At 34.4% G+C, this 15,218-nt stretch overlaps 1 protein-coding gene across 3 annotated transcripts in view; it reads right to left on the bottom strand.

Moving 5' to 3' along the window:
• The window catches only part of veli (L27 and PDZ_signaling domain-containing protein veli), a 192,245-nt gene that overhangs the window by 51,872 nt on the left and 125,155 nt on the right, over nt 1–15,218 (bottom strand). For all 3 annotated transcript variants that reach the window (XM_089103716.1, XM_089103715.1, XM_089103717.1), the window contains exon 4: nt 6,419–6,567. In XM_089103716.1, the coding sequence (XP_088959842.1) occupies nt 6,419–6,567 (149 nt within the window). The remainder of the gene's footprint in view (nt 1–6,418; nt 6,568–15,218) is intronic.

Genomic DNA, 15,218 nt, shown 5'->3' with positions numbered 1-15,218 from the left:
AACGAAATGTCTTTTTTTTTTTTTGTTTATCCAACAGGTGAATTCAGAAAGAATTTGCTACTTAGACTGAGAATTTTTCATAATTTCTTGAATTAAATTTCTAGGTCGTATATCTAACTCGTGAAAACAATAAAGAGTTTGTTACTTACTTAGAATTTTGTCATAATTTCTTGAACGAAATTTCTTTTTGTTTGTCCAGCAGGTAAATTCAAGAAAGAATTTGCTACTTAGTTACAATTTTTTCATAATTTCTTGAATCAAATTTCCGTATTGCGTATCCAAGAGTTGACTTCAAGAAAGAAATTCTTACTTACTGAGAATTTTTCAATAATTTCATGAATTAAATTTCTACATCATTTAGCTAAGTGAAAATTGTTTGTGATAAAGAGAAAAAAGTTACTTACTGCGATTTTTTCACAATTTCTTGAATGAAGTATCTGTACTGTATATCCAAGATGTGAAATCAATAAAGAGTTTGTTACTTACTTACAAATATTTTCATAATTTCTTGAATGAAATTTCCGCATTGTGTATCCAAGAGACGACTTCAAGAAAGAAATTGCTACTTACTGAGAATTATTTCATAATTTCTTGAATCAAATTTCTACATCGTTTATCTAAGTTATGAAATTCTTGAATGAAATTTACATATTGTGTATCCGTGAGTTGACTTCAAGAAAGAAATAGTTGCTTACTGAGTATTTTTTCCTAATTTCTCGTATTAAATTTTTACATCGTGTACCTAAGTGAAAATTGTTTTTGATAAAGAGAAAAAAAGTTACTTACTTGCGATTTTTCATAATTTCTTGAATGAAGTATCTGTACTGTATATCCAAGAGGTGAAAACAAAAAGAGTTTTTTACTTACTTACAAATATTTTCATAATTTCTTGAATGAAATTTCTGTATTGTGTATCCAAGAGTTGACTTCAAGAAAGAAATTGTTTTTTTCATAATTTCTTAAATGAAATTTCCGTATTGTGTATCCAAGAGTTGACTTCAAGAAAGAAATTGCTACTTACTGAGAATTTTTCATAATTTCTTGAATTAAATTTCTACAACGTGTATCTAAGTCATGAAAACAATAAAGAGTTTGTTACTTACTTGGAATTTTGTCATAATTTCTCGAACGAAATGTCTTTTTGTTTATTCAGCAGGTGAATTCAAGAAGAATTTGCTACTTACTTACAATTTTTTCATAATTTCTTTAATGAACTGTCTTTTTTATTTACCCAGGAGGCGAATTCAAGAAGAATTTGCTACTTACTTAAAATTTTTGATAATTTCTTAAATGAAATTTCTGCATTGTATATCCATGAGGTAACATGAGTGTGTAACCTATTTAGAATTACTTCATAATTTCTTTAAGGATATTTCAGTATTGTGTATCAAAGAGGGGAAAATAATAAATACTTTATTACTGACTTGCGATTTTATTATTATTTATTGAATTAAATATCTGTATTGTGTCAAGGAAGCGAATTCAAGAAAGCTATTGTTACTTACTTACAATTTCTTCATAATTTAATGAAATGAATAAAACTATTCTAAAGAATAAAGACAGGTTAAGCTTAAAGATATTTATTGCTTAAACGTATTAACATATTTTTGAAAGAATTTGCTACTTACTTAAAATTTTTGATAATTTCTTAAATGAAATTTCTGCATTGTGTATCCATGAGGTAACTTCAAGACAGAGTTTGTAGCTTACTTAGAGTTTCGTCATAATTTCTTGAATGAAATGTCTTTTTTATTTATCCAGGAGGTGAATTCAAGAAAAATTTGTCCCCATGTGTCTGACAATAGATGTATGCAAATTCCTTTTCTTACATCTCCGACGTTTTATTAGACATTCTAAACGTTTGATATGCTAGCTTACTCTAAAAATAATGAACACATAACAATGTAATGCAAAATATATTTTTAATGAAATAATGCTATGTAGAATATTAATACAATAAATATATTATGATACATTATTAATATCAACAATTAACTTTGGACATTTTGAATCTGTTCCATAAAATAGTTCACCATGTTCTCTCTTGATATTATAGCTCTTGTCTTCTCTTAGTTCGTAATCAGTAGAATAATCATTATTCCATTTTGAGTCATACACAATTTTTACTGGTGTCTCATCAAAAGGCTCAATATGCTTTTCGTCTTTGGTATTATTTGGTTCAATGACTGTTTGACCAATGTCAGTAACGTTTGCTGGTGCTTTGTTTTTCATCGATTCATCTTTATATTCCATCGTGATATTTTCTGACAATGCCCTTTTTATTTTTCTGGCAATTTCACTGTCTATTATCACACTATTTTTACACAGGTAACAGTTTCGGCACGTAGACAAGATATGGTTTACGATATTAGTAGAAGAGTAGGCTTTTCTTTTATTGATCTTCCGTTGAATGCTAATACCTGAAAGGTGACGATTGGATGTATCAGTAGGTAATGTGTTACCTGCAACAGTAGCAAGGAGTTGTCCTCTATCATCAATGATTATTTTTATGTTGGCATTCTCTTTGAGTGCAATCATCTCTGGAGATCTCAATCTCGCATAACCACCAACATAAGAGTTGAATTTTTTCGGTATTCCAAAGAAATTTAATTCCTTACTGTCATGACAAGACATGCATACATTTCCAATAGTGCTACCACCTGTACTTGTTTCAAAGTTTAAATATTTCTCTTTGTCGGCATTCAATGCTACAATAACCTTGTTATGTAAACACACTTTATTAAAATGTTCCATCTTCACTTTTTTTAAAGATATGACTTATGTGTTTATCGTTCCACTGCGTAAAAAATACTGATTTAATACATGCAATAGATTAGGTTGTGTCAATAACCAGTCATAGAATACCAGTGGGAAAGTCAGATCATGTCTCCGACCAATCACAGAGTGCTGTCAATAAATGGTCATAGAATGCTAGTAGGACAGTCAAATCGTGTCTCTGACCAATCACAGAGCACAAGTGTTAGAACTGTAAGCATATTTTGACATTTTAAGTTATGTACAGAAAGAAAAAATAAATAAAGTTGAAAAATTTCGAAGTTTTAAAAAGTTTGAATTAAACAATTTTATTATTTCGATTTTATTTACTTAAAAAATACTTATTTACGTATTCTCACAAACCCAGTAACTCTCTTTTAAATTATACAAAAACTACATATTTAACACAAAAATTTAGTTTTTATTGAATATACCGGACTCATCCTCCATAAGGTCAAAGGCCTATGTGTCTCTCACACACCCTAAAGCTCTTTTAAAAGATACAAAAACTACTTATTTAACACAAAAATTTAGTTTTTAATGACTACCAAGTAAAGAAAAACCACACGGAATTAGGCAACTGAGTCTCTCAAACCCCGTAAAGCTCTTTTAAAAGATGCAAAAACTACTTAATTAACTCTAAAATTTCGTTTTTAAAGACCACCAATTAAACAATAACCTCACGGAAACAGTCAACTGTGTCTCTCTACCCACTTAAAGCTCTTTTAAAAGATAGAAAAACTACTTATTTAAAACAAAAATTTCGTTTTTAATGACTAGCAAGTAAAGAAAAACCACACGGAATTAGGCAACTGAGTCTCTCAAACCCCTTAAAGCTATTTTAAAATATACAAAAACTACTTATTTAACACAAAAATTTCGTTTTTAACGACCACCAACTAAAGAAAAAACACACGGAATTTGGCAACTGTGTCTCTCAAACCCCGTAAATCTCTTTTAAAAGATACAAAAAATACTTATTTAACTCACAAATTTCGTTTTTAATGACAAACAAGAAAAGAAAAATCACACGGAATAAGGCAACTGAGTCTCTCAAACCCCTTAACGCTCTTTTAAATTATAAAAAACTACTTATTTAACACAAAAATTTCGTTTTTAATGACCACCAAGTAAAGAAAAATCACACGGAATTAGGCGACTGAGTCTCTCAATCCCCGCAAAGCTAATTTAAAATTTAAAAAAACTACTTATTTAACACAAAAATTTCGTTTTTAATGACCATCAATTAAAGAAAAATCACACGGAATTTGGCAACTGAGTCTCTCAATCCCCGTAAATATATATTTAAAAGATAAAAAAAATAATAATTTAAAACAAAAATTACTTTTTTAAATACCAACACCAAAAGAAAAATCACACGGAATTAGGCAACTGAGTCTCTCAATCCCCGTAAAGTTCTTTTAAAAGATACAAAAACTACTTATTTAACAAGAAAATTTCGTTTTTAATGACCATCCAGTAAAGAAAAATCACACGGACTTAGGCAACTGAGTCTCTCAATCCCAGTAAAGCTCTTTTAAAAGATACAAAAACTACTTATTAAACATAAAAATTTCGTTTTTAATGACCATAAAGTAAAGAAAAATCACACGGAATTAGGCAACTGAGTCTCTCAATCCCCGTAAATATCTTTTAAAAGATACAAAAACTACTTAATTAACACTAAAATTTCGTTTTTAATTACCATCAAGTACAGAAAAATCACACGGACTTAGGAAACTGAGTCTCTCAATCCCCGTAAAGCTCTTTTAAAAGATACAAAAACTACTAATTTAACATAAAAATTTCGTTTTTAATGACAATCAAGTAAAGAAAAATCACACGGAATTAGGCAACTGAGTCTCTCAATCCCCGTAAAGATCTTTTAAAAGATACAAAAACTACTTATTTAACAAACAACTTTCGTATTTAATTACCATCAAGTAAAGAAAAATCACACGGAATTAGGCAACTGAGTCTCTCAATCCCCGTAAAGATCTTTTAAAAGATACAAAAACTACTTATTTAACACAAAAATTTCTTTTTTAATTATCATAAAGTAAATAAAAATCACACGGAATTAGGCAACTGAGTCTCTCAATCCACGTAAAGTTCTTTTAAAAGATACAAAAACTACTTATTTAACACAAAGAACCCCCATGTAACTGAACCCATGTATAACTGAAACCCCTGTACAACTGAACCTCCGTGCTAAATTTCATTATGTTTAATATCTAGTCACCAAATGCTCCAAGCCTCAGAAGAAAAAGGGATTTTGAAAACAGGGAGCCCGATTTACGAAAAAAAAAGGGAGAGGCCCCGGGCCCCTGAACCCTCCTGGTAACTGAACCCGTGTATAACCGAAATCCCACCGTGCAACTGTATCCTCTTTAACTGAACCCTCGTGCACCTCACCCCTCTATGCAACCCCCCCCCCTCAAAACACTTTTCACCCCTTTCGTTTTAAATTGACAATATTTTTCAAACGTTACTTACGTATTATACAGACCACATCGGCGAGGTAAAGCTAGGTCAAGTCACAATGTCATTCTATCGTTACTTTTCAATTAAGCTATTGAATACTTTCTAGCAATGTCCCTTTTAAGCGTCTACGCAAATATCTTTTCGCACATATCTTTTCGCAAAAAAATTCGCAAATCTCGGAAACTAAAGAAGTAATTACCCTTTTCAAATGCATTAATCGTTCTATTAATGAAACCCATGAAACGAATAGCCAAGTTTTAAAAAAAAAACCCTACTAATCAACTTACAGATGAATGACCACAGATTTAACATAAAAAAAAAAAACCGCAATCACTGGCTGTGGTACTAGATGCTTTACGCGAGCATTGTAGAATACTGGGCTTATCACCAAAAAGGCAGTGAACTTTGAAATTGCGTCGTTCCTCTTGGCAAAGAGTGTGTTGACCTGTAACTACTAGAAAAACCTGTTTGTACGGGGGCGCAAGCAAATTCAAAAGACCTATTCTACTACTGTCTTAACTAATAATGCTACACAGATAAGTGAAGCTATCAACTTGATCGATTTTGGCTACCCAACATCCCCTTTTCCACTTCAATTATTCCTAGTCTAACGAATTAGTCTTCTTAACATTAACTTTCCAACCTATTCTTGCATTCTGAACTCTAAAAACATCCAACAAATTATTCATGTTGCTAACATTTTCATCTAGGACACTCAAACCATCAGCATAATCAAAGCTGGGAGAGTTTTACCCTCCCATTTGGTTCCATGCTCTCCCATAGCCTTTGCCTTGTTCCTTAGGACAAAATCCACCAAAGTGATCTCAATAAATAGGGATAGAACACAAACTTATTCAACTCTTGATTCAATAAGTAACTAGTTAGTGACCTCATTTCCTGTCTTAACCGCAGAAATTTTGTTCTCGTACATAGTCTCAAAAGCTAAGATCCGTAGTCAAGAGCTTGGTGGATCAGTCCCTTTGAAGGAGCGTAAAACTAAAGATTTTTGGCCTGATACTTCAAAGCACAAAGACGATGGGAAATTCTTAACATTTCTACAGTTGTAGCCAAATATTGCTCAAGTACTTCACTGCAACAAGACCGGGGAAATAACCTTAACAAAACATTTACGAACAGAATGATCGAAAAGAAATCGAACCTTTGCAGTTGCAGAAGCTCTAACATCAGGCGATCCCGCCAAATCAACAGTGTCATAAACTTGTTCATATACCTCTCTGATTACGTCCAAAAACTTAGACTGGAGAACTTTCTGTAAAGCTGCAACCTTCGCTGAAGGTAACTCTCCGCCTAGAAATATAATGAAATTGAAATAATCTTCATCATTTCTTGGATAGTAAAATTTAGGATAGATAATCTTCTAACAGCGGTATATATGCAATTTACAGGGCGATCTGCATTTGAGATATGTTTCTGACCATGTTTACTTTTATTTCTAGTAAAATTTGTTTCAAGACGTCGGATTAACAGCATTACCTCCTATAAGACGATAAGTCGGAACCGGCAATCATGACAATTGGTGTTTTCACCAATCGGAATCCAATCGGGAATGGCGTAAATTTTCTTATTTTTGAAATGATTTCACATTGTAATTCGGCTTTCTGTACAAAAAATTACATCATTTTAAATAAAATAAAGCTATTACTTGATCTCCCTGAGACTAAATAATCAAATATGTATACAGCAGTAGAGCAGTACTGCAGGATTAGCTGCATTATTAGTACATTGCAGGATTAGCTGCAATGAAGCAGATCAATTGAAGAACAAGAGAATGGTCGCTATTGCTTGACAATGCTTGTCTCCGTCATTGCTTTCCTATTTGTCTTACTTAAGGAACTTCAATTGCAACTTCGACATTTAGTATTAAGCATGTTTTTAGCTTGAATTGTGGGTTTTGTCGGGTATTCTTTTTTACATTACTTACATTACTTTCTTACATTACTTAGTTAAGCAGCCTCCTTCTCCTCAGTCTATCAATGAAGTTAAAGTAAGATCTTTATTCAGTTTCTTTTTGCTGAAATCATTTTTTGACCTTACTTTGGAATTATCTTGGCATAAGCAAAGTTTTTAATAGCTACGACCAGGTGGTTATGCGAGATTTTATCTCCGAGGGGACACGCATTTAGGAATGAGATACACTTTCGAAAAACAGAAATTATTATTTTCTATTCTCATATAGAAAATATTAGATATAGGAGGGGAAATTGCAGGAACCCAAAAACTCCCTGACCACTTGTCAGAATGTCTCCTTTCCCTTTCTATATCCCTAATTAATTATTAATATGCCGAATGACAAATTGTTATATTGGTAAAAAAGGTTATAGAAAAGAGTAAGCAATTATTACGGAGATCCCACCTTTTGTGTACAAAAAAAAACCACAGTAGGATAGAAGTAGGAATCTTCATTTTTCTTTACTTTTACTTAGGTGAAAGTAAAGTAAAGAGTGAATATTTCTTATCTAAGTAGAAATATTCATTTTGGGTTTATTTTTATTTTTGAAATTTTAAAACCTAACAATAGATGACACTAAAAAATGAAATTGTTCCATCAATCTAGCATTATTAATTTTCCTATTTTAGCATTATTTAATTAACACCAAATGTACACAGAGGTTCCCAGGAACGAGGTTCCTAGGAAATCTTGTAGTATTTTCATATATTTAAGCTGTTTTGTATTGTTCGAATTCACTCCCAACCCTGTAAAAAAAAGACCCTGAACGCGCTCGTGGATGCAGCTATGGCCTTGCTAGGTTGAAAAGCTCATTAATGTTTTTTTTTTTAATGAATGGACTAATAAATTAGGTCATACTTCTCAGCCGTTAAGAAAGAGACTTCTTTCTTGAAATAGTGGGCCTTGTTTTTATAGTTTAGTTTCTTGCTTGAATGAGCTTTTACTCGAAAAAAAAAAAGATATTTAATTTATTGAATGAAAGAATCCAGAGAATGGGTCTGGTTGAGCAGACCAAATAGCTTTCTAAGGGTGAAAGAGAATTTAACAAAATAATAGGAACGTATTTAATTTACAGTAGTGTTAATTTACACCTGGGATACACAAGAAGAGGCAGAGGGTCCAGTCCCACCCTTTCTGAATTTTCATGATTTGTACAACTGTAGCAGATGCGCTACAGATGCTGCGAAATATTTCCAAGACTGGTCAGTACGGCCTCCAAGGTATTGGGAGAAATCTAGGGTAATAAATGCAAATTGGGCACTTCTAAAGTCAAATTTACCTCATAAGAAGTAGTTGGGAATCAGTCACGACTGGTAGGATAAATATTTCGAATCTCTAGCTCTATGACTGTAAAACCTAAACTTTGAGAGCTATTCTACAAATTCTGCACCATTGAGAGGAGCTGCCTCGCCCCCTCTGACATTTTAACTTATTCTTCGAATAAAATGAATTTATACCTGGAATAAATTCCAGGTATTGAAAACAAAAAAGTAATAATATAAAGAAATCGCCCAAGTTATAAGGTTACAATATACCTTTTTTAAGCAACAAAAGACATCACACCAAAGATAAATGATAATTTCTTCTATTTTGTGCCTCAAAACCAAACAATCCGGCCCGAAAATGCAATCGAACGAAAAATACGAAAAAAACACCTTTTTCAGAACTATCAAAAAAGCAATTTATTCCGTTAGAACCTTATAGCGATTTCTAACTATGCAGTTTCAGAAACGATATTGCTATACTGTTACTACACTGTTTTCAAAGTGATACTAACAATTATGCAGTATTGAATATTTATGAACTAGCTATTAGAGTTAAGTCATTGATTCTTTGTTGACTGGTACCGAGCGGGAGGAGAAGGGGGGGGCCTCATAAGTATATTTTCAAACACAAAATTTTAAAGTTTCCAAGATAGGTCCCACATATCAATATGAAGGTGAAATATGATCCCTAGTTTCCTTCTTTTGGAATAATAAATTTGAACTAAATGCTTTATTTAGATGGTGAGGGGATGAAAATTCCTCTCCTATAGCGAAAACGGCATTTTTTATAGACTTAATATTTTTTTTAATACCAAAGCATAGTCATTAGAAGCTAAGTTGAACTTTAACGCAAAGAGTGGGGGGTAGAGGAGTGGCGGTCACCCTCATATTTTGGATAGCTCTGTTAAGCAGAGTCTGCTGATAATATCAAAAATGAATACAAATAAAAAAAAACACAACTTTTTTCAAATTGAACTTTTCGAAATTTCAGAACAAACTAACTTTATTTTCAACTAACAGAATTTATCACATAAATAGTGAGGCCGCTGCTTCTTTCAGCCCCTCACTCTTTGCGCAAAAACTCTAAATGTTCACCTCAGAAATTCCAAGAATAAATTCTTTAGCACAATAAAATTATAATAAACGGTTCAAATTGTTGTAAAAAAGCATCAACAATAATATGACCCATTTAATTGCATTTGCTTTAAACTTAATGTTTAGTTAAATTATTTGAAAAGAAGCCATCTACTAGTATCGACAATTAATTTAAGCTGAAATTTAGGATGGGTATTTCTTAACCATTCGATTTTACGATTTCATGATGAGAATTTGAGGGGAACATTCCAAGAAAAGTTGAATATGAAGTTCGACAGCCTTCAATGTGATAATGTAGAAAACAGATGGGGCAATTTTAGGAATAGTTTGAGATACAGAAAATTAGGGAAATCAAGGACATTTCTCTAATACAATATTTGCGAATTAAAACATGAATAGTAGGGAAATAGCATTTAACTCGGTAGGGAGTGATTTTTTATTTTTTTTTACAAGAAATATATAGGTGATAGGCCATATGAGAATTGGAGGGAATTAAAAAGGTATTGAAGTATTAACTAAATAAATGTAAAATAGAGGTTATGGATAAAGCACCAAAAATCTGGGCGATTGGTCCCTGATACTGGTACGCTTGTCTTCTAACCAAATATTTCGTTGTACCTCAGTTCAATTTCCGATTCGTTGTGATGCTCGTTGTCACAAGTCTTCTACCCACAGGTGTCATTGTGCATCATTTTCAATGGTGATTCGTTGTTGCATGTCTTCTCACCGCTGATTTCTTTGTGCATCATTTTCGTTTACAATTCGTTGTTGCATGTCTTCTAACCACAGGTTTAGCTATGCTTCATTAAGTATTATCATTACCTCAGACATTTTTCCATACCTTTTGCTTTAGCTGTTCAGATTGGTCTTGTTGCATTGGATGGTTATGGTTGTTTGACAAACATATCTTCAATTGATTTTATTTATTGACATTGGATTCGAATTTGATTGTCCTGGAAGTCTGTCTCATTGAATTCTGGACATTTGATTATCAAGGTTGTTGTTCTTTTAACAATGCATTATTTTCAACAATTGTGAATTTTGCGTTTTTTGGGTCGCCCTCTAGGCAAATTCCAAATTCTAAACTCTTGATTTGACAGCATCCTGTATGCATATATACTAGGAGACCGAGCTTTACTTGGTCCCTGGTACCCGATATGCGGCAGGCTTGTATATAATAATAATAATAATTTTATTTCAACCCTTCATACGAATACAATGTAAATGCTCGAAGGAGTTATAAAAACGAAGGAAAAAATAACGGAAAAATCACACAACGCTAAAAAACAAAATTAAACTGCGATAACTATGGAAGAGAGAAAAACAAACGAAATCAAAATCACGATTTTAATGCACAGGAAATGGAAAGTTGTGGATTGTTCTATTTCGACTTTTGAAACGGGTATACAACTCATCCATTTTCTTACTTATCTCAAAAATATAGTACCTCTGCGAAACATAAGAGTTTCTGAACCATATGGGAATTCCCAATAAATATTTGCAATACCGAAAAAAATTGAACGAATTTGGTTACGTTCGGTTTTACTAGAGCAATTCCATAAAGGGGTTAAAAAAAGACATGTGGCGCGAACATGGCCTTACAAAGACAACCGAGCGTAATTTTGTCAAATTGACCTTTAGTTCGCGCTAGCATACCGTAAGTTTTCCGCACTTTTTCTTTAAGCGCCACAATAACTAGATTTTTAGTAGCTTCGATAGAATTCCCATATCGGAGTCCGAGATACTCAAACTTATCCTTTGGAAGAACTGTCTTCCCGCTAACATCAACAACACGATTTGGCAATGTTTCGCCGTTCAAAACGACGAATTCAGTCTTAGACGAATCTATTGTTAGCCCAATACCACCAAGTGCAGACGACACGGCATTAATGGCTTTCTGTAAAGATTCTAAATTATCACTTATTAAAAGTAGATCTTCTGCGTAAGATAGATGACATAGCATCAATTCTATCATCTATCAAAAAATCTTCTATCGATTTTGTCGCAGAACGTACTGGATTGTTAAATATCACAGGGCTGATTACTGAGCCTTGTTTAACACCTCTACGTATCTCTATAGGTCCAGAAAGCTGTCCTGCAGACCGAATTCTTACTTGAGATTTTCGATACCATTGCCATAGACATTTACAGACAAAGGGATCAACTCCTGCCCTTAGTAGTGACAGGACTGCTTGCGAACGTAGGACTGAATCAAACGCCTTAGATATGTCTATTGCGCAGAGGAATAACGGAGTTTTTCGTCTCTTAAACTTTTCAACAATTGAAATAAAAATTGCATGTGCATTCTGAACACCGAGACCGGACCGAAAACCGAACTGATTGTCACCCATATCCGCTTGCGCTGCCACTAAAGGGCACAGTATCTTCTCCAGTAACTTTGCTAGAACTGAACAAATAGTGATGGGCCTGTACGAAGAACCATCTTTAGGGTCTTTCCCCTTCTTATATATACAGGTAACGACCCCCTGACACAAACCTTGTGGGGCAGACTGTTGTGATACTTTTGCTTGGAACAATATAGCTATGTGACTAAACAGTTTAGGGGTACCATACCCCAGATGTTTCGGCTGAATACCATCTGCCCCAGGTGATTTCCCGAAAGGAAGAGGACGAACAAAAGATTCAACACACGACGGGGTAATAGTAAGCCAGTTACTGTATGGGTTTAGTCAATCAAAATGCTGCATCAGAATGTCCCGGAAATTACTTTCTAATAATGGAGGATCAGCCGCAAACACTGAAGAAAAATGTTCAAACCATCTATTTATTTCAATGCTATCAGGCGGCGACGAGGAAGAACAGACAAGTTTAGACACTTCTTGCCATAACTGACAAGGATTATTTTTTATTTCCCGTGATAGCTCCTTAACCCGACTTCTTTTCCAAGATTTCTCCTTCTTTTGATATTGGTGTTTACTCGACTTCATAATTTTAAAAACCCATCCTAAACGTGAGTAGAAGGGGGGGGTACCAGCGCGATCCCTCACCCCTGCTGCCACCTACAACTTTTTTAACACCATATATTAGCACGAGAACCACGTGGTTTATGGTTTTTTTCAGTGAGAATTTGAAAAAACAGGAATTTTGTCAATTTTATGTATGTTTTCATGGATGGTTATGTGTGTGTTGGTCGATTTATTTGATGTTTTTCATGGATGTCAACATCAAATTATGGATGTTTTATGGTTTTTGTCAGTGAGAATTTGAAAAACATGAACTTTGTCACATTTATGGATGTCAACAGCAATTCATGTCTGTTTTATGGTTTTCTCAGTGAGAATTTGAAAAACAGGAACTTTCTAACTTATAAAACCATAAACCACGTGGTGCTGTCACGAGTCAGGACACCTGTGCTGTCGACCTCAATTCACCTATCGTGAATCAATAATTCCCCTTAGAAACAACAAATTAATTTTCCCTTTCTTGACAGATCAATCAATCAATGACATCATCTGTCAGACTTTAAAAATTTTCGCCTAGAAACATTTCTCCAGGAATAGATCCAAAATCATTAATGTCTTTGCCTCGGGAACAGTTCTACTGGTCGAACTCCAAAGGATATTAATAACCCCCGGCCATGGAAACAATTAGGCAAGAAACATCTTAGCGATGAATTGTTTTAGCGCGCGAGAAGGTTTCATATTAATTTGAAATGCATTAGCACAGAGATGCCAATAACAAAGGAACACGCTGAATTTGCGTTTAGGGATTATTTGGGCGAAACCGTTTTAGACAGGTTATGGAACTATTTCGGCGAAACAGATAGAGACATTTTAAAAGAAGATTTTTGAAGAGATTTTAGAAGAGAATTTAAAGGTGAAACTCTGTGGTCGTTATAATACACAAGTTTCATTTGAACAGTGTTGTGAGGTCCTCTACCCCAACCCCAAAGGGTTCCAATCCTCCTATCCCCAACCCCGAAGGAAGCCCCCGGTCCTCAAAAGCCCCCCCCCCAAGCTCCCAAAGGCCCTCCACCGGTCCCCAAATGTCTCCCAGGCCCCCAACTGTCCCCCCAGACCCTCAAAGACCCACCAAGCTCGCAAAGGGCCACCGGTGCCCCCAAAGGCCCACCCAGACCCCCAAAGACCATCTCCGGGCCCCCCAAAGGCCCATCGAGCTCCCAAACGACCAACGGGGTCCCCAATGTCCTCCACCGGCCCCCCACTGCCCCAAATGCCCTCCCATGGTCCTCACAGGTCCCCCGGGCTCCCAACGGGCCTCCGGGTCCCCCAAGACACTCCACCAGCCCCCCACGGTCCAACAGGCCCCCAAACGCCCACCCAGGGCCCCACCGGCCCGCCCCCGACCCCACACCCCACCCCCAGGTCCCCACAGGGCCCCCCGAGCTCCCACCGGGCCCCCCGAACCCCCACCGCGCCATCCCCCGTCTCCAAAGGTCGACCCGGCTCCCAAAGGACCCCCCGCGCCCCAAAGGCCCCTGCGCCCCCCATTTTTAATAATTTTTTTAATGCTTTATTATATCTTTTAAGAACAAGTTCTTTTCTTAAGCTCCTTCCTAAACCCATTTTACAAGTTGAAGTACCCATCCCTTTCACCCACAACTATACTCTACAGCTTTTTGGTTACCTCAACACCAAGCAATACTTTTCAATGGCATTTGAGAACAAGTTCTTTTCCTAATATCCTTCTTAAACCTATTTTACAAATTCTAAATTTTTCCTTAGTAGATAGAAAAAGCTATATCATAGTCGCGAATATTTTCTCGGAAGATAAGCAGTTCTATTTCAATTTTAAATTTTATCAATGAAGTTAAAAAAAGTTAAAGTTCTCTTCTGAATTTTCTGAATGAAAAAGAAATTAGTTATTAATCAATTCTATTTTTTTCCGAATAATATAAAAATTTTTCACTTCGGATCAAATTTTTCTCAAAGAGATGAAAAAATTTTAAATACTGTTCATAATTTTTCACGGAAGATAGAAAAGTTCAAGTTCTCTTCTGAATTTTACCAAAGAACACACTCCAATTGTAATTTCTCCAGAGAAAATAAAAATCTTCCACTTCTGTTTTAAGTTCACCAAAGACCTAAAGAAATTTAAAGTTCTATTCTAAATTTTTCCGTAGTAGATAGAAAAAGCTATAGCATACTTGTGAATATTTTCCCAGAAGATAAAAAGTTCTACTTCAATTTTTAATTTTCTCAACGAAGTGAAGAAAAGTTCAAGTTCTATTCTGAATTTTTTCATTGGAAAGAAATTAGTTATTGATCATTTATATTTTTCCAAATAATATAAATATTTTCCAACTTCAAAATGGGCACACACAAAATCTTAAACACACACACACAAACAAACTTACACACACACACACACACAAAAAAAAAACTTACCCACAAACACAAAAAAAAAAAAAACACACACACAAAAAAAAAAAAATTACAAACACACAAAAATATAAACACACAAAAAAACTTACACACACACAAACACACAAAAACTTACAAACAAAACGGATAAGTATCTTAAAGTCTAGATATTTTCTTGAGAAAACACAAAAAAAAAAACAGAAAAAATGATCATTGTTCCTTTAGTAGCCACACAATTAGACTAAAATTACGATATTTATGCACAGTTTGAACTAACTATGGCTA

The sequence above is a fragment of the Artemia sp. Qi Xiang Cuo genome, chromosome 17 (genome assembly GCF_049724085.1).
Source record: "Artemia sp. Qi Xiang Cuo chromosome 17, ASM4972408v1, whole genome shotgun sequence".
NCBI lineage: Eukaryota > Metazoa > Arthropoda > Branchiopoda > Anostraca > Artemiidae > Artemia > Artemia sp. Qi Xiang Cuo.
The sequence above is the reverse complement of the archived record's forward strand: the minus strand, read 5'-3'. Positions and strand labels throughout refer to the sequence as shown.